At 40.6% G+C, this 20,600-nt stretch overlaps 1 protein-coding gene across 9 annotated transcripts in view; it reads right to left on the reverse strand.

The window, feature by feature from the left end:
- The window catches only part of LOC132259713 (disintegrin and metalloproteinase domain-containing protein unc-71), a 168,618-nt gene that overhangs the window by 57,382 nt on the left and 90,636 nt on the right, over positions 1–20,600 (reverse strand). For 8 of the 9 annotated variants that reach the window (XM_059757447.1, XM_059757450.1, XM_059757446.1 and 5 more), the window contains 2 exons: positions 4,369–4,556; positions 3,717–3,800 (listed from right to left, as the gene is read on the reverse strand). In XM_059757447.1, the coding sequence (XP_059613430.1) occupies positions 3,717–3,800; positions 4,369–4,556 (272 nt within the window). The remainder of the gene's footprint in view (positions 1–3,716; positions 3,801–4,368; positions 4,557–20,600) is intronic. The other variant, XM_059757451.1, reaches the window with a different exon arrangement.

Consider the following 20,600-nt stretch of genomic DNA (forward strand, 5'->3'; position numbering starts at 1 on the left):
CATTATCGCCATTGCCAGTTTCGCGGGAATTTTGTCATGAAAATTTTTCGGGAAAACAACAATTGTTATCGAGATAAAATGGTGCTGAATAAATAAATAATGCAGCAATGACTGAAAGTGTAATTTGGCGCAGATGCAACAATTTGTATTGAGCTTTTTCCTCATGAGCTCTTGCTGTCATCAGAGAAAGTGTGGGGACACAATTAAAAGTTGATAAGAGCGAAAAAGTCATTAATTGGCTCTTGTTTGGTGTAAATTGTTATTTTTTTTATTTTTAGAGTTTTTTTTTGACTCTATGTAATTTGAGTGTGCGTGCTGAGAGAAGCTCTTCGCGTGTGTCAATCATCGCTTGATTGGGAAGCTTTTTCATGAGCCAAAATAAACGCTTTCGCACAGAGCGGTGCTCCAGACTCGGTGGAAAATTGGCATAAATTCAATTAGAGAATTTTCATCTTAAATGAAAAACACTCTTCAGCCTCTCAGTCCCGTCTATATAGTTATTTCCTGACCGTTCCACAATTTCCATTAATTGCTTTCGATATTGCGGTGTTGGTGTCTCAATTTTGCCTGTAATTACTTTTCCTTATACTTTCTTTCCTCACCATCGGCACTGCACAAACAAGGAAATCGTTATCATTATTTTGCGGACTGATTATTTGGATTCGGCAATCATTTATTCCCTCCGTGCGATGGCCCAAGGAAGATCATGAAAATGGGAAATGGTGTTACTGTCCAATTGATGGGATTGAACTTAATTGAATTTCCAATGCCTCGCCCTAATAGAATTATGCTGGATTTCTGTCATGAACTATCTTTTAGGGTTTTCTCGCTCTCGGTCTTTATCTTCGTTTTCTCTCTTTTCTCTTTACCGCAGAAAATTGCAAAAACAATTTCACACTGTAGCAAAATTATTATGTAATTGCGAGAAACTATATATTATTTTTGCCTCTGCTGTGCATATATGAACACTGTATTTGTTCTGAACAAATAAACACCCCTGAAGCTCAAATTAATGAAAATAAATTGCATGGCAAACATGCGCTTCTCGAGCATTAATTTTTAAATATCCTTAGATTCCACACTGAGCAAATCATTATTCGATATCCGCGCAATACCTCTTTTAGTGACATCAAAGGTATGTGAACGAGTCTTCAGACAATGCAAGAAATCCTCCTCCAAAAGCAATTTCTTCGGATAAAAGTCACACAAATTTTCTAAGCTCTAATTGAATTGACGCTCGCGAAAGACGATGGAGTTTTCTTTTCTTTTCTTTGGCAATATTGTTCGACAGATGAAAGATTGATTTGCTTTTTTCTACCCCCCAGAGAGGAGTGATTTTGCAAAATTGCACACTTTCGCCATATTCCCAATGGGTGGATTTCATCCTTATCGCGATTGTAAATCAATTTTATGGGAATTTCTTGTGCAGCCCTGTACAAATGGAACTCAATTGCATTCTTGGGACGATTGAGGACCCAGAATACAGTGATTTCGCAATTTTACACGTGGCATAGGAAGAATGGGAAACCTGCGCCTCGAGGTGGAGCAAAATCAGAACGTTATAGATGAATGCATTGAATGCACTGTAGGTGAATTTCATGGCATCTCAAGGTGATGTAGGAGAATCCCTTTATCTCTCGCTTTTCACTTCTCTTATTTTTGCCCTTTCTTCACGTGAAATCTGTGCCTTGTTGATGTTGTGCACGATTTCAATTTATCTGAAGCCATATATGGTGGAGCGCAATTCACCAATGAGTAGTCGATTTATCATTCTACACTCAATCTCCTGCTTTGGAGGAAATTTAGAATAATTTCATTGTGAAATGCAGAAAGTGTATTAAATATGTGCATGCTCGCTCATGTGCGGCTGTTCATTGTAGTAACAGGTCAAAATGAATATCAATTATAATCATTTGGCAGTATTTACTTATTCATGTGGAAATCTAAGAAATACTCTGATTTATTATGAGAAAATTGAAGTATTCTGATTTTTGTGATCCTTTTGTTTGACAGAGAAAAGTCAAAATTTCATTTGAAATGAATCAACCACCTAAAACTACATTTTAACCTTTAAAATTGTACGACCAGTATGAAGCTGAACTCGATCTGCAGCTAAAGTACCAATGTGCGTATTGAGTGAGAATTTATTATTAACAATTTGTAAGGCAACAGCAATGCTTGCACGATAGTCAATTTAGTTGGCACAATAAAATATTATTATGCTCCCGTTTTTTCTTCACCCCATCCACACAATATCCTCAGAAGGTGGTGAAGTGGTGCTGGATTGAGTATAAATTGAATTCGCGCCAACATTCATCACATTTTGCACCCCGCCAACAGCAGACACGTTCAGAAAATTTGCTCCATGTGACATTGCGTATATGCCGGAGTGTGCAAAGCAAAGGAGTATCCAGTTGGTGTGTAAATTGTATCTTTTCTGCACCGTCACGTCGGCTGTCGAATATTTTGTTACACGCAAACAAGGAAATAATAATAATGGTGCGAAGGAGCACTGAGACGACTCCCACACCGCGTGCTGTACACTTTATGTGATACACAGAAGGCGCTCTGCCCCGGCTGAGAAACGCACACCCACACGCGCGCAAATGCCCAAATTGTCGTGAGACCGCGGAAGGGTGAGTGGCGAAAGGAGCAAAAATGCTCTACCTTTCATCGCCCCCACACCTGCCATGTCCCCACCCCCCACACATTCCCCCACAGATTCTCACATTGTTAGCGATAAACAATCATACAGCGGCAGTTAACGGGTGTGCTCTATATGCCGCTCCGAAGATACCTTCTCCTCAGGAATCTCCTTGACATCATTATAGCCGTTTCCGCGTGCAAAGTTATTCCATAATTTTGAATGGTTTTGCCAACATTCACAACTTTGCAGGTGAGGTTTTGCGCCAAGTTGCCGTGAAATCAAGAACTGAATAAATTGACGAGTAACAGATTTTCTGAGATTTGGACCTCAGTCTCTAAACTGTGGAAGTTTCCCAACCATTGCAGCCTCTGTGCAAACCACTGATTATGACCACATACGTAAGTTCTTGATATGAATGTACAAATCCTCAGAATATGGCTAATTGAAGAGTCAATTATTTCGGTGTTTATTGCAATAATAATCTACATTGTTGAGTGGGGTGTATTTTTAGAAAGTCGTCGCTGTATTCACTGCATCAGCAGCCAATTGAGAAGGTAGAACATAAATTTTGTAATGGGTGTGGTGCAGTAAAAAAGACATAAAGTACGGTTTTATGCAAAGGCGGAAGAACAGCGAAAAAATGGAGAGTTTATGAGAATCGTTCAATGTTAAAAGGCACAAATTGCCAAGTAGAAAAGGGATTACCTATACAAGTACATTGAGATTAAGAGAGATGCTCGCAACATTTCCAAGAAAGTTTTCCGTATAGTCATCACAATGTACACGGTGATAGAGAAAATGTCTCTGCTCTTGTGCATAAAGAAACGCATATGTAAATGCCATGTATAATTTGACTATTGATTGCTTTTATGTGCAATTCAATAGAACCAACTGTCTGATTCTTGAACATCTCAAGATATAACAATGTTCTTTTAGATTTGAGGACAAATTTCGCCTCAAGACATACTTTTTGGGAACAATTTTGTGTCTGAAAACTTGGAAGAAACATAAAGTGATATTTTAAGCTCTGGACACTGCAAAAACTCTAATGCTTTGGGCAGAAACTCACCCTTGATCTTCCACGGCCCCCTTGGTATGTGCCGTCATAGCCACTACCGCCGCTTCCACTTCCGGTACCACCTCGCTGTGGGAACTGCAATTGACCGAAAAAAACGTGTACGTTGTTAGTGTGCTAGGAAGTGAAGCACAAACAGAAATAGTGGCCAGGAAAGAAGCAAACACTAATTGTTTTCGTACCCCTAATTCCATATTATTTCTCCCAAACACAATTTATGGCTCGAGAGCCCTTTTTCTCCACCCCAAACTGAAAGTGGTTTAAGCAGAAAAAGGTACAGCAGAAAAAATAGCCTACATGAAACACTCAGGGATATTAAATACTCACAATTCTCATTGCAAAAGCATATGGTGGACAATTAAAAATTTATAGAGCGTTAAAATGTGCCATTCTACACCCCTGCTTTTTGCGAGCGGATCAAACAAACGCTTTTTCCTCACACGCTATGTCAAAACGGATATATGCACTTGTAGGTATCAACCGTGAATGCCATTTGGTATAACACTAATCTCAGCCACACTTCAATATACACATATAAATCACAGAGAGTTAACGTAAAAAAAAAATGTTGATGAGCACGATGATGTTTCATGTCACAACAAAAGACACTGTATGGGATGCTTATGAGAGAAAGAAATGAACATACCGTATTTACACTATCACGTTTTCGTAAACGATTTCGTACCTTTGAGGCGCCCACTTCTCGCGTCGAGATGCCCATCTTCTCATGGTGGCGAAGCTGAACCGGATAGATAATTTGGTAGTAGTGGCTCCCAATTCGTCCCACGAGCTCTTGGTTTTGGCGGTACTCCTTCAGTAGTCGTTCCACCTCACCTGGAATTACAGAAGAGATTCATGGTGAAATCGTGACTCAAGCGCGCTCCCTCTCTCTCTCTCTCTCTCTCGTGGGACAATAAGAAGATATTTCCTGATAATCAAATTACTGATGTACTTATTTTCTGCTATATGCTTCAACACTCTCTGCATTCTTTCATCGCCTATCTTCAATGGTGTCAATGAGGAGGCAATGAGATGAAAATGCTATACTTTTCTCCATTGCGCTCTTCCGTCAGCCGTAGGAGAAAAAATGGAGGAATGTATATTTATGCTGAGACATTCCGTATAAGAGAGATTTAACAGTTTGAGAACAAAGACGAGACACTCGAGCAAAGCACCCAGGGAATAAAGCTAGCAACGCTTGTGGGGTGAGGCGCGAGCAATAAAAATTTAATAACGCATGAAAGATGGCGAAGGCATCTACTTATATTGCCATCAATCCACCTTCTAATCCGCGTTTAGATTGTCACTAAATCCACATGAGTTTTCCTTTTAATTCAGCACACAAACGCTGGCAAAACATCCCGGCACAAACAACCTCATGGAGGTGTGATATTTAAGACGGAGAAATTTCAATTTAATCCTCCTCTCAGGTTTTTCCCTTTCCGCACTTTTCGCATCGCATGCCACAGCAAATTCCCAGAAATGGCGAAAAAGGGGAGAAAATTGTTTCTCAACTTGCATCACACAACTTTAAATTGGCAACTTTTCGATAACTTCCCAAAGTATTCTCGAGACATCCCATGTACTCTCTTCAAGATTTTTCAATTTATAAGAATGAGTGTGTCTTCCTGGAGAAATTGCAACATTCAACTGTTTAAGATTGTCACCAAATTAAAAATATTTGTAATTTCGTGTTCTTTGACTTTCTCTTTTGCTTTCTGCTCTTTGCTTTCGCCAAAATGTCCACTCAACAAAATTACCAGCTCATCCTTCACCGCCATAAAGAATACTTTGCTCAGGTAAAAGTTGGGGTGATTATTCGTTATTTTTCTGCGAGAGATGATGTAAAAGTTTTCGAAACTTCTTGAAAAAGGACCTTGTAAAATTACAATTTACCAGCCAATATAGAGCTTTGTATTTGTGAGCTAATGGATGTGAGTGTAAGGAGTATTCTAGGAATTCCTAAGGATCATTGAAAGGCTCTAAAAAATATCTCGCTGGATTATCATACAAAGTAGCCAACGAAATTCCCAGCCTAGAGGAAAGACAAGCACGTCTCACACCCACGATCTAATTCCGAAAATATCCAGTATTAATCTCTTACTCTGTGCCTCCCTCCATCACCTTAGCTAGAACTTAACCTCAGACATAACTGTAATGCAAGTCAACCTGGGGGTAAGTTATTGCTCACTTGCGGCAAAGTAGGGGATCTAGATTGTTCACACATCGTATATCTTGGATTGTGTGCGAAGACAGGCAGAATTCATTCTCATTCCATGCGGTATTAAAATAAATACACCTCCTCTTTTGGGTAAAATTCTCGCAGGAATTCTTCGCAAAGTGAACGCTTACGGAAATTTACTTGTGTGTGCTTTAAAAATTGCTGCAAATTGCGATGTTGAGGCGCACGGTGTGTAGTGAAAAAACATAACCCACTCGTGCAACAATATACAGAATGCCTGAGGCTCACCGCATAAAACGCTCCGTGAGTGGATGGATAAAATTCTGGCTGGGGCGTCAGTGTCAATGGGTTGGGTTGGACTCCCGAAACAATATCGTTTTATCGTCATTCCATCTACGATGCCGTACCATCTACACTCTGCTAATGGCAATGTTTTCCCACATATTTGTGCTCGTGAGCACGCGGCAGAGTATGGAGTAAGTGGCTCGTATTTAAATCATAGGTTTCCACATGTAAATGCTGAATTTTTGGGTTGTGGAAGCTTTCAGAATGTCTCATGGTATAAATAAACAAAATCATACTTGAAAAGTAAAGCCATGAATGTTACATTTGGCAGTGCAAATACTCCACGAGCAGCTCCTGTTTGCCTCTCAACTACATCGATGAATAATGCTGTGACGCGAGAAAGACCGCCCTCTTTGCATTTAGTTTCCTGAAGACAAATACAATGTATATATTCCTGCCCGGATGATGAAGGATAAGGACATGGGAAAAAGGTACCGGAGGAGGGTGAAAAAAAAAATTATGGATGGACAGAGAAAATTGTATGCTTTTTATACCATGTTATCATCGCACGATCATTTTTTCCCCGGCAGGCCTTTCATGTGTTTTGAATTTTGATTTAAATGATGTCAAAACCACAGTCACATATCACCCGTAATGGCACTGCGTGGGTGAGTCTTTGAGTGCCGCCGCTCCGCCTCAACCCACCGAGAGTTAGAAATGATGATGATAAATTTCCCGGAGCAAATAAATTGTCGCGAACTGTTTACACACTTGATTTATACATTGGAATGTTGCTATTCTCTGCCAAGAATTGAGACTGACACTTGCCATTGTGTCTCGTTTTTACGAAATTTTCACCATTTCAGTCTGGAGGCGCGAAAACAGAGCTGAAAAGGCTCTACAGATAGATTACATGGTGAAGTTCATTTGAAATTGGAAGCTCGAGAAGTCTCTCAATTCTGCAACATATTTTAAATTGTTCACTCTATTTTTTTCGGGACTTGGGAAGAATTTTTTTTTATTTAGAAATAAATGTCCGAAGAGCTTTTTACAACGACTCTCCGCCCATTAAATTGCTTTATTAATACCAGGATGGAGTGCAAGTACTAATTATTGTAATTCACACGGAGTAATTGTTGTAACACTTTTGCACGAACCCGTGCTGTTGTGGAGTAATTGCAAAATTCCCAGGCCAATTATTGTCTGTTTATGAATACCCTACGGATTCAACTATCCCAGAGAGGTTCATCCTCTACTTTCCTCTTATGGCTGGGGCGAGGAGTGTTTTTTTCGGTGGGTTGAGTTTCACGAAGAAAAGACCACCCGAGAAACCCCTTTGGAAAATGTTTTCTGGCTTTCACCATTTGGGCCGTAGCCATTTCCCATCCTTTTCGCATGTACACTTTCAGTATCATCTTTATTTCTCTCTGGGTGAGCACAACAATTTCTCTGAAAGCTCATAGCTCGGGAAAAACAACTTTGCTGCGCTTTGACGTCAAAAAAATTGAGTTTGCTGAAACTTTCTCCCCGATATAGTGGAGAATGTCCCATGAGAAGTGAGTTAGAATGACAGAAATTGGACACAACATATTTTTAAATAAGTAATAAGAATGTTGAGAGTAGAAAGTCTCACAAATAGGTATGCTATGTATGAATATTTCAAGCACAATAGGGAACTCTATTAGTGTCCTTTGACGACACTTTTCTCTCTCAAATGACGTCAAACTGTCGCTTACAGAGAGGCGAGCTTAACGCTTTATCCGGAAGATATTTCATAAAATATACATATGCGCACACTTGAAGGTTGAAAGTATAATTCTGTGAAAATCCTGAAACCACATTTTATCTGTAATTTCCTTCGAATCTCGCAAATATATCATATGTGCGATTTTTAGGCTCGCTCATATATTCATTCAGCCGACAAAATTGTATTTTAAATTTATGCTCACATACCTTTTTCGTGTAACCCCCGAAAGGAGAGCCAATTTATTTCCCCCATTCACGGCGTCGGCCGTGATTCCATGCGAGCGATGGTATTGTTCGAAAATGTTGGCAGCAGTCACTGATAATTTTTTATCACACCATATCCAAAGTGGGCGGTGGCTTGCATGATAAAGTGTCTCGCGAAGAATGACTCCTTTCACCCATAGTGTATCGTGTATTTGAATATTTCATGTAACCTGACTCACGGAGTCAAGCAACAAGTGTACAACTTCCTGACAATATCACCCATTATCGATATATGAGTTTCACAGTGTGAGAGATGGGCAAAAAGGCCACCAATTCTGACAGTTGAACACAAATTTAAACTTCACACACACACCTGATTAGGTAATATTGTGAGAGGAACTTTGAATATTCATGAGCTCATCCGTTTATTGAATTATTTTAGTTCAATAATTTTAATTTTAATGAGATTCAAAGTTTTCACAGTGTAATTGGGCAGAAAATCGCCTGTAACGCTTCACTTAAACAGCGAATATTCGAATCCCTATCTATTACAATACCATGTAGAGTATTCAGAAATTAATGTGATGTCTTCGATAAAATTAGAAGTCCACTCTTCTTTGACATTCCAAGCGCGAAAGCCCATAATTGAGCGCCTAAGAGGGATCGAATATTGTGCTTTGCACTACAATATTAGGCAACTACCACGCATTTTGTGTGACTTTCAGGCGTAATGTGATGTGAATCAATTGTAATTAATTTGCCAAGTCATCGAGACAATCAATCACTTGTCTCAAGACATGGCAAAAAGGTAGCTGAAAGCTAGGCGAGGGGGTAATTTTTAAATACCCTCTGGCATAAGAAAAATGTCAGTAATTACACAGAAATTGCCATAAAGGCGTGCTTTCTGTCTGTCGGGTAGATTTATTTACTATGTCGTGTGATTGTTTCTCTCTTATGGAATGCGAAATCAATACATCAGGGTTTACGTGCACCCCAAGACAGTGGGAGCTGTAAGAAAGTAATTGAAGCTCCAGGGACATTGAAATTAGCATTTTACATTTTTCCCAATTCTCAAATTCCGATTCACTGAATATGAGTGAGGTTGGAAGCTTGTGAAACGAGATCGAAACATCCCATGAATACCGAACGGAGGCGACGGAAGGTGGGAATATCTTTGGAACTACCTCACCTCAAATCATCCAAGTACTTTGTAGACATAAATTGAATGTTCATGTATTTAACTAGACACGGTGAGAGAAGCTGGCAGCAAAAAATAGGGTGAAAATGGTAGACTTGAAGTCATGCGAACACATCGAAATTACATTCGATTTGTGTAAAATGGGTGATTTCAGTGATTTTGGAAAAGGAATTTATTAGGGAAATTTATTTGCTTTGCGTGCGAACCTGGAACACCATGAATTAATAATGCTGCCATGTCAGATGCCTAATGGAGCGATGGCTTGTACATATCTATAGTCGGGGGCGAAATCGGACCAATTAATGACAATTCACACTTCATAAATCAATGGACCGTCGCCTATCGCGCTCACGTAACGTTCGGACATGATTCAAATTTAGATAGCCCTCGAGGGAATCCTCTGTCCTGTGATAAGGATGTAAAAATGATTTGTAGGATACCACCGGCAACCGACCAACTTTGTGTCTTAAGGGTTTTATTCATGGATAAAATTTACCAGATCGAATTGCACAACATTTCTGATATTCCAAAGTCTCGCAAGAGTTGAAACTTTATCAAGTTTAATTAATTTAGTACAGCCCCAGTCGCAAAACCTTGGCATTTTTTGTCTATATATTTTAAGAACTGCAGAAAGCTTTCAATGTCAAGGGTGCGGTGTTTACTCATGGCCAGGACATTCCGCTCTCGGGATCTGGTTAGCGTGAGTGAGGTTTGATGTAATTTTCATTAAAGTTCTTTTTGGTCCATTCTCCACATGGACGCCTGTTGTTTCAACTAACAGCTATCTGGTTGGCTGCACTTGACTGAAATTCTCTGTCCTCATTTTTGAAAAGTTTCCCACCCAATGCCAGGTGGTGACCGGAGAATGGGGTGTCATCTGCAGAGCCGGTCACCACGAGCCAAGTTTTACGGCCCCGGCCTGGCCACAGCGAGAGTTGATTGTTATAAACTTAATGACCAAGTGGGTGAAAATTTAAATTAACCCTCTGGTGCATTGTTGTGTCTTCATCGCACTTTGCAAACTTTCAATTTCCACTATGGACCACAGATATGACGGTATGGACGCTGAGTTGGTGGTATGGTTGAAAAAGCACATCCCAGCCCATCATCGCATGATAGTGAATTGCGACTAAATACACTCATGTAATGATGTAGTGAGAAGAGTTTGCAAAATGTAACATCAAATTACGGTTTCACACGTACACCATTTTTGTGTGCGGGAGTGGCATTAATTTTCAAGCGATGCGGTTCATTGAAATGTGCCGTTTCTGTCTCCCGTGAAACTTTCCTAATTAATTTCACTTTGTCCGTACACTAATTAATGAATTTAATAACATTAAATTGGGATGACTCTCTGGTACCCCGCGTCACTATTTAACATAACTATGGCGCGATTTGGCCATCTTCTTGCCCCTTCGCAGTGCTCTTTGTGTCTTTATTTATTATTATCATCCCTGGGTGAATGAGAGTGTACATTCAGCCGGAAGCACAAGAACTGGGCTTTATGCTGGGGTCTCCACACTGGCAACACATTTTCCTGATTACCGGACTCAGTTGGTGTCCATTAGGGGGGTCACTCGACGCCAAATGAAGGCACACACTGCCCTCCAGGCACATTCACCAGTAATTAAGACGGGAGAGAATATAAAATGAGTCAAAATTATGTACAGAATTTAATTTTGCAGACGTTAATTTTCACGTGAGAACTGCACCCAGTCGAGCTTAAGAAACATATTTTCTCATTTGCATAGTTTACTGAAATTAACTCCAACTATTCGGTAACTGCGAAGACTAGAGAGTCCTTGAGCAGTAGTCCTTGTCCCGGATCCATCACGGCAGGCGCGCGATCTTCGGGGCGGGGAAATAAAGGGTGGCAATTACAATTTATTTGAGATCATTTCTCGTGCTAATAAATTGGCGGTGTCCAAGTGGAACCACGCGGAGTTGCTATTTGTTAAAAATGCTCATTTCTCCGCCTCGTGAGAGCTCTTCTGCTGGATGGTCGGAGGTTGTCTTAGACAGCCTCGGGGCGGTGAATAGAGAGTGGTTAACAATGGCAAGTGAACGTATAGAAAAAGATGGAAATTAATTACTGCATGAGACGCTTTGTGGCAGCTCTTCTGGGGCGCGGGGGCTCTGAATGAAGATGAGAACATCCAGAGGTGTTTGGGGTGTTTATGTTATTGTGTATATTGCCAGTGACGACGCCCTCTCACCAGCCCCACATGGAACTCGCTATTCTCCACTTTGCCCATATTCACCCGGCAAACAGACAAAAAAAGTAAAACAGATCCATTTATCATGTTCCCGTTAACGGTATTTATTTAGATCTCACGGAGTTTCCATGCCACCCAAAAGCTTTCCCACTCACTGAGCTTCTCCTCCGTGTGCTCCACTTGTTTTATTAATTTATACGTAACACTGAATGGAGGCTCAGCTGAGAAAAGTCTGTTTCATTTGAGGAGTTGAGGGGTTTTCCGCTAATAATTTGCGGACTCCATGTGTCATGTGCAGGATTCAATTTAGCGCTAAGGAGCTACGCTCGCAAAAACTCCACAGAAATGATGCATTTTCAAGTTCACGACTGCAAAAAACGGTGTCATTTGCTGAATAAAGCATCACGCAATTTCAGAATGAGATTACATTTTTGCCCTGGACAGATGATTCACCCCTGAAATGGGATTTTCAATGTGTACTCGTGGGTATTTCATGAGGGTGTCTTTCAATTTGCTCCTCGCGGACCTTCAACGGGGGCGACGTGCAAGAAATCTCCTCATCACTCAATGCAAAATCATCCCTCATGGCCTCCAAAGGGAGAGATTGCTGACTACCTGACATTGATGTGTATATATTAGTCAGGTGTTCTCTCGCACCGCCTGCATTTGTATGGCGTGTAAATTGCCAAAGAGACCCTGTGCGAAGTGCGGTGATGAAAGAATTCCTGTCTCATGTTGAAAGAATCATCATTAATAATCGTTCATGAAATTTATTTTTAATGTTTCCCAAATTACATCACGTTTCCATCCACCCATATTTGTGTTACGCTCTTTTTTTTGTTCAATTGTATGTCCCAATTTAATTAGTTTCTCTGAACATGACGAATTACGCCTCCATTCAAAATAATTTATTACGTCCTGTCGCTTTTGCTGCTCAAAGGCACATTCCCATGGCATAAGAGAAAACCCTGTTCGCAGGTAAAAGGATTCCCCGCAGAATGGAAAAGAGACTGATACTTTTGCGTCTGATGTGGAAACTCTCAACTAAACAGAAAATATTATTTCTATTGATCTTATACTATCTTGCGTGAATATTACCGTCTTTTCCTCGTGGGTGCCTTATTGAGAAATTGCTTTGCCATTCACGTTCGCAAAGAGATGAGATATTGCAGTGAGATTTTTGTACAATACGCGGTGTATGAAAGTAGTATTGAAATTCAAAGGCGAAATGGTTTGAGGTGCATTTTCAATCAATTTCTCAGTTCCCTTGCCAAGAAGTGCTACTTAAGGATGGGAAATCTGTCTCTTTTAAAAGCGATTTCCAGCTATCAATAATTTCAATTGCAACTTCTTTTATGTCATTCTCTATATATGCAAATTCGCTTCTGCTATGCCAATGAAAATACCGCAATTGACATGACGTTTCAGTGTGAGAGAGAAAATATTCATTTAAATCAATAGACACCATGTCCCGGCGCTTTCTTTACGTCGTGAAAATTAATTGATTTCTCTGTGCGGAAATTGATTTTTCCATTTCCCCACTGGTAAGTCTTCCTTTTAAGTCATATACCAGCAAAGTTGTTAAGGATGCAATGTAAATTCAGGGCACATCTCCCCGTTAGACTTCGTGACACAGAGCTTATCGATTTGCACCCAAGAAGTAAAAGTCCTCCTTCAGAAATGTGACACACTCCCCACAATTATGCCACTGACATATGGCGAGGTGGCATTTCTATTAGAGGGGAAAGTTTTAATTTCATCTCCTCTGCACACTCCTCACTTGTAGGAGCTTTTGAGCGGTTGCAGCAATATCAAAATTTTAAATTAATTGAATTTCCGTGGAAAATCCAAGTTTTAACTACGATATTTTAATAAAACGCATCTGTGCTTTCACAAAACACACTTCGTATTCACTTAATAATGGCCTTGAAAGTCACTTTTTGTGTTATAATTGAGAAAATTGTGTATTAAACTTTCTCTTGTTCACATGATATTTGGATTAATCGAATATGTAATCCGCATTCACACATGTTTTATGAATTACATGATCTTAAGAAAATTTCCCTCTTATAAGGAAATATATTTCCGATTCTCCGACGATTTCCTTTCATATCATAATGCCATCAATGGAGATGGAAGAATTTTGCAGAAAAAGAAAAAGACCTGCGGCCTTGGGCAAATGTAAACAATAAAATAGGTATAGAGATGTGGTTTGGCGCTCTCTCCATCTTATTTGTTCCGAGGCACACAACATTTACTTCTGCAGACAAGTCTGCACACTATATATATATAGCATAGAGTAAAACAGAAGGTGTGAGATGAGAGTTGTGAAAAAGACCTGAATATGGTAATAAAGAGCAAAGAGAAAATTTCTTTAGTTATAAAGTATGCGTTATAGGAGATGTTGCTACTTGACCCAAAGCCTCGAGGATTTTACACTTACACCACGTAAAAAGCTGCGAGAATGCTAAGAAGCTATGGTGTAAAATGGATGTTTTTAGAGACAAAACGCTGGGGCAAAAATAATAGCACGTTTGCTTTCTCTTTCAAAAATGACATAGCCAGGGAAAGAGCTTCATTTCGCACTTTTCATTAACGAGAAAATAAATTTGCCGTATATGCATTTGATGCTTCCATCACTGTGAGAATAGACATGCCCCCAAAAAGACAGGGAGTGTATCTGTAACAATTTACCGGTGGTGGCAGAAAAACCATCTCCAGGAAGCGGAGCAAGAAATGCTGATGAAATTGAGAGAAAGAGAATGTGATCTTGGCACAACACGTTCATGGCATCTGGTGAGGATTGACGCAGTTTTTTTTTCTGCCCAACCCCACACATGTCGTGCAGAAACTCCATCCTCCAGAGAGGGTGGCTCTGGAGATGGCTGGCGGGGGTGGGACGCCGTGGAGCGCGATATTAAAACAAGCTCGCATCTCGCAAAGAATGTAATTTCGAGATAAGTGTTCCATAATTTCATTTTGAATTTAGCATACGATATAAGAGGTCACTTCAGGTTTCGTTGCCATAGTTCACTTCTCTCACTTCCCATGGGCTCGCTGTACACTTGGTGGAAAAGGGGGCAATTATTGTAGCACAATTTTCCTCCGCCGGCATTAAGTGGGGTGGAGAATACATATAGATTTTTTTGTGATAGAGAAATAAGCACCTTCTAAACAGCTAATTCCCCTTCACGGCCTCCTTCGGTACTCTGAGGGGGGTCAAATTAATTTTCATCCCTAGAAACGCTCTATTACCCATCAAAATTGCCTCAGGAGTTCTCCATCCAGTCGGACGAGAGTGGAAAGTTGGATGAGATAAGGGATTCCGAGAAAGATGTGCCTCGTCTTAATATTATCATCCCCGGGAATAATTCCGCATATCTGCACTGAGAGAAACTTACTTAAAGATGTTTAAATGCTTGCCAGTGAGTAGAAGAAGAAAAAACTATGTGAAAGATGTGAATTTATCATCTTACTTCTTCAGTCAACCCTTTATATATTCTACACATTTTGGGAGTGAGTTATTCTCTCAAATATAGCACTTTTCCTGTCCCAACTGTGTTTCTAGGGCGTGAATGAGTGTGAAAAACGTGACAAGTTTCTCTATTGAATGCAATGCATGGACCGGAAATGATTAATTGTGTTTATGAATTCCTCCGCTGAGCCATAGATTGGTCGCATTTCTGGGTTGACGCCGATAAGTAATAACGTTGTCAAGTTTCGATTTATGTGCATGAAGAATGCAATCGATTTTTTCGCTCAGTGTCTCCTCGCAGCGACGAAGATTGATGATTCCATTTATGGAGACGCCTTCGATGAGCCACTGCACATGATTTTCAAATTAAAATGTTAAATACTGGCACGATTGATTGCGCGAGGCAGGAAAAGTACATCTTCCTAGATGGAAAAGCTTTCCCGGGAAGTCATAAAGTCACTGCGAATTACTCACCCACAAGACGGTGTCTTTTATGTGATGAATTAAGCGTGGAGCGCGTATATTGTGTTGCACATATAATTTTTATTACCTACACTCAATTTTCCCCACGATGTCAACACACACAAAGTTGAATTTAATATTTAATTGTGGCATTTCACACTATCCCAGGGATTGCACCCCATTAAGTTTTCCCCCCAAACCCCCCAAAAAAGACACACAGTGTGAGAGAAAGTGGCAAAAACTTCAACTACAATTGCTATATACTTCCTCTTGCCAATGCATTTGCGCACTTTCATTGTTTACGTAACTTGTGTACTGGTCCCTTGCTAATGGAATTTATTTGCAATTTATTTTGTCAGAGTTGCAATCAATTATTTGTTTATGCGCATTTTTAATTTGTTACCCTGTTAATTGGTAATAATGACTGAAAATCAGCAAACAATTGATTCTGCAGCAGTGACACCGGTGATGGAAATGAATTTTTTCCCATTGACTTTAATTAATGCGCTGTTGAGAGAGTTTACACTGTTAGTGTATGAAAAAGGCTTGATAAAAAGTACCTCCCACCGAGATTTCTTTGTATCTCCCGGACAATGCAATGCATGTACGTTAAATTCCCGAATGCTCTAATTCTCTATGTATTGCATTCAGTGCAACTTCATTGTCTCTCAAATTGCTTTTTAACCCCTTGACGGTCTCTTTTGCACAGCAACCAGAGTCAAAAAGAGCCACACTCTGTTTCAAAGCCATTCCGTGTTTCTTCAAAGTGTGTCTTCCTGGCCTCCCAGATGGGCTGTGTGTGGGGGTGTCTTGTGACGTGCACCCCGTGCGAGAGGGGGTAGGAAAATGAAGGACAATAAATGGAGCACCTAGAGAATGATCCCGGAGTCCATTTGTTTTCATTATAGAGCCATGACGAGGGCTTCGATTCGATTTTCATTTCCATTTTCTTCTTCCTTTGCCATGCTTTGATTCGATTTCCCAAGCTCTGGAGGATGGCCCGTCGGACTGGAGGGAAAATACTCCCCGCTATTATTGTATCTAATTAGATTCCAATGTTTCCGCTGTAAATTGTCAACAAGATGTTTTTCAGAGCGTCTCTCCCGTGCGGACTTTGTGGGGTATTTACCGCGGAATTGTATGCATTTTATGGCGCACAATTAAATTCTGGGTTGAAGTCACTCTGGCAATTTTATTGAATTTCACAGTGTCTTTTCCAGGAAAGTCACTGCAATACTCCCCTTCACTCAGCGAACATATGGTATATAAATTATTACTTATTCATTCAGTGCCTCAGCCAGCATAGTTCTTCTTTGTCGCATCCACTCTACAATGTTGAACTGTACAAGGGCAAAAATAGTGTATGAGATGGGAATAAATTTGCCCAAGAAGCGTACACAGAAACTAATACTGAAATCAAACCATGTAAAAAATATGCTATCTCTTCCTCACTTCTCCGAGTGCGTCACACATCCATACAATGTGATGAAAAAGTCACGATGATATCTTTGCAAAAGTTTTTCTCCTACTTTAGATTTAACGGCTGAATTTATGGGGGAGTTGTCACGAAGTGATCTTTTTTCGCGAGGGTGAACGCGAAATACATAAATGTCGATGGTCATGTGTAGTTCCTCCATGTAGCACATTCCTTATGTGTTCTGTGCCGATATAGCATGGTTCTTTAAGAGTCTTTAAGCTGTTCGGGAAATATGTCACCGAAATCTCTCCATAAGACGATGCGGTATTCGATGTTTGAGATTGTGACAAAGATTTAATGTTTAGTTTGTTGTAAGTACACTCTGTAAGCATAATCTGTCATTTGTCAAATCGTTGTGCAGCCCTAAAGCAATTGGCCTTCATTTGTGACCATCAAATCGATCACATTCGCACTTTCTTAAAGCATTTGAACTTTAAACCCTTTCTCAAATCCCCGAGCACTTTGTGATGTCGTTCAGCGTGAATTATCGCCTCAGAATTCTTTCGATACATTGAAATCGGGGTCCCATCAAATGATGAACTGCTAAGGGCTTCTCTTCCAGCGAATTTTCTGCTCAAGTTGCAAGTGTGTCCGTGATCCCCTTATTAGGGCGCCGGCATGTGAGCTACGGGTGGAAGAAATCTCGGAAAGCCATGCCTAAGGAGCGTGACATCATTCCGGAGGGATGCTTGTCGAATTTGCCGAGTCTCGTGATAAACGTGCGCCCCTGGTTCAGACACCCCAAGTGGAGAGTCAGTGGCAGGCACAGAAGATGAACTCTGGGGATATGCTAAGTGTTTCGTCATCGACAGACTGATGTCAAGTTGCAAAATTGCCGGCAACTCCTCTTCTTCATCCCCACAAGATGATTTCCTTGCGAAAAGCGACCCCCGCTTCGATTTGTATTGCCAACTATTTCCAGGCGGATCAATTCAGTGCTCATGACAGGTGAACTGGAAAACTTTGCGCTCTCACTCTCTCCCTCTCTGAAGAATTTTTGTGAAGAGCAACCTTTTTCTCTCACGTACATTCGCCCATTCCGAAGATGCCGAAAAGGGGAGGAAAAAAGTCAAAGAACTCACCCACTTTACGTAACATCTAAAGCCGAATGGATTTTATCATTTGGATGTTTGCCTTTCCATCTCTGGATCAGGGCGAAAAAAAAGTGTTTGCCAATTTCAAATCAACGACAACTTTTTTTCTGTACATCAAGCACACTCCATCCCTACGCCTCTTCGTGTCTATCCGATTTAGGAAGCATGCTATTTGTCGAAGAGCCGGAGAGTCTGCACGATAGGCAAAGTTTTTGTCCCTCTACATACATTAAAATCAATTAACACGACTTCTCGCTGGTATCTGTGACATTTCATGGAAGAATGGTGAATTTATTTAATGAATTGTTACACATTTCCTCGCTGCGCCACACTGGGTGGGATGGTACAGTCAACAACTGCTGTAGATGTGGTTTTGCTCTGCCATTTTGCAAGGGGAATTTAAATTTCAAATTACTTTTTGAAAGTTGCTACAGATACACTGGGAATCAGACCCAAATTCTTGCTTTTTGTCATTCGTTACACATAAATATGTATGTACATAGCGTAGCACAGTTGACAAATCTGGAGGGAAAGAGCACGATTTGCTTTGTAGTCCATGGTTATTACTCTGAGGTATGCTGCTAATAAAGCCAATTATGAATTGCGGTCAGAGTAAGTCAAATTGCAGCATTCAGACCCTAAATCAGCTTATTATCATCAAATGTTTATAGCGGCATCTAGGTTTCTGCTAAGTGACCATTGTAGTGACACGAGGTACGGCACAGTGTCGAGTTTAGAACTTTCCTAATGTTTCTGTAATTGTTTGGCAAAATTCCAACAGTGACTAATGCCGGTCGTGACTACACCATGGTAGCTCTAAATGAAGCGGTGATTTGTGTAGAATTCATCCCTTTCGCTCCAGAATCCCCAGAAGAAACTATCACACGTCACGATTACGAAAATATTCTTGTGGTTTCAGTCTCTCCGGCGGGTCTGCGAGGATAAGATATTTAGGGCATGTGAAACTACATATCTACATACTTATGTGCCCGCCCCATACGTGCTTTGACAACTTTAAACGAAAATGTATATTTGAAAGCATCCACCCTGCAGCTCCGTGTGGAGACGGAATAGTTTGCCCAGACCTTTCCACCCTCTGTCATATAACTAGATTTTCTCTTATGTGGTGGAAATTATAGAAACGTTTTCCATCTTGATTTTGCAAATAATGTGTGCGTGTGTGTTTGTGGGACAAGTTGAGAATTTTATTCACGTTCCCTCACCTAAAAGGTTGACACGTACTTTATGGGGATAATTGCGGTTAAAGTTTCATCGGGTCTTGCTGCTGTTGCGGAGCCACATATGCGGACCATCTTTTGGAGGTGTGCAACTAACATGGGGAATTAACGCCCAAAAATTTTCAAACAATAGCACCTCATTGTAAGTGTGACAAACGTAAATTTGACCCCTGGAAGTACCCAAGCCCCATTTCACCCATGGCAATTTCCATTTCTTTTCCTCCTCATGTCTAACTCGCCATTTTACTTGCGAGAATGGCTCATAGTCATTTAGTAAAATATCAACACAAAGTACTCCCCTGGGAAATTGCCTATCCAAGAGGCAGACGGAGAAAATGTTGTGCTGTAAAAAGCATCGTGATTTTCCCTCCCACATCCAAAGTGCCATCCACTAAACTTAAGCAGACAACAACTCTCTCTCGTCTCCTCCTATCGTCCTCATTATCTTATTTAGGCAAAATAGTGCGTGTGTTGTGCTGTGAATACAAGTGGCCCTTTATCTCTGACTTCATTTCCGTCTCCATTGTATACTTGTTTACCATGCTAAAAGTATCGATTTTCTCGCATTCAAAATATTCGAATTAAAACACACTCTACAGCACAGAGTGTATTGCTGCGAAACGCCGAACGAGATACCAAGAGTAACGCCGCGGAAAGCTCGGAATTATAGTTTATTCTTATGAATGCACGATTAGAAACGGTCAGGCTCGAGGGTGAAGATCGTCACCCTTGCTGCGGGGGTTCAAAGGTAAATTCTCAGCTCATCTGTTGGAAAGCATCTCCTTGTTTCTCACAGTGTAGAAGAAGAAGGCAAAAGCGACAGGAAGACCAAGAGACTCAGCATTTGGGTGAGGAAAGAACAAAGCCATTGGATTTTATGCGTTGTTGGAAAATTTCAAGAAAGGAGCTTTAACCATTTAGACACACCTTTCTCCATTCGTCTTGACGAAAGTTTCTCGCCCCTTTTCCACGGAGGTCCTGGCCTCATACTTCACTCCGCACCGAGCGAGGGGTTGGAAAAAGTTGATGCTATGTAGATTGGTTACGGGGCGACGGTGTGCGACCAGGACCCAAGTTGTTTGGGTGGGAAAAAAGTAAAAAAGTGTGTTGGAGATGATAACGCATTTGTTATGGAAGGTTTGTGGGGTTGAATTTCTTTTATGAGATTGTCTCTCCCGCCCTTTTTTGTCGCTCTCCCTCGTCCCCATTTGACACTGCTTTTGTATCATGTAAGTGATGTGTTGAATTCGTGAAAATATAGCAGTTTGTGACTATTTTGATTAGATACCACGACAGCGATA

This window comes from Phlebotomus argentipes, unplaced genomic scaffold (assembly GCF_947086385.1).
Source record: "Phlebotomus argentipes unplaced genomic scaffold, Phlebotomus argentipes genome assembly scaffold_18, whole genome shotgun sequence".
Taxonomy (NCBI): domain Eukaryota; kingdom Metazoa; phylum Arthropoda; class Insecta; order Diptera; family Psychodidae; genus Phlebotomus; species Phlebotomus argentipes.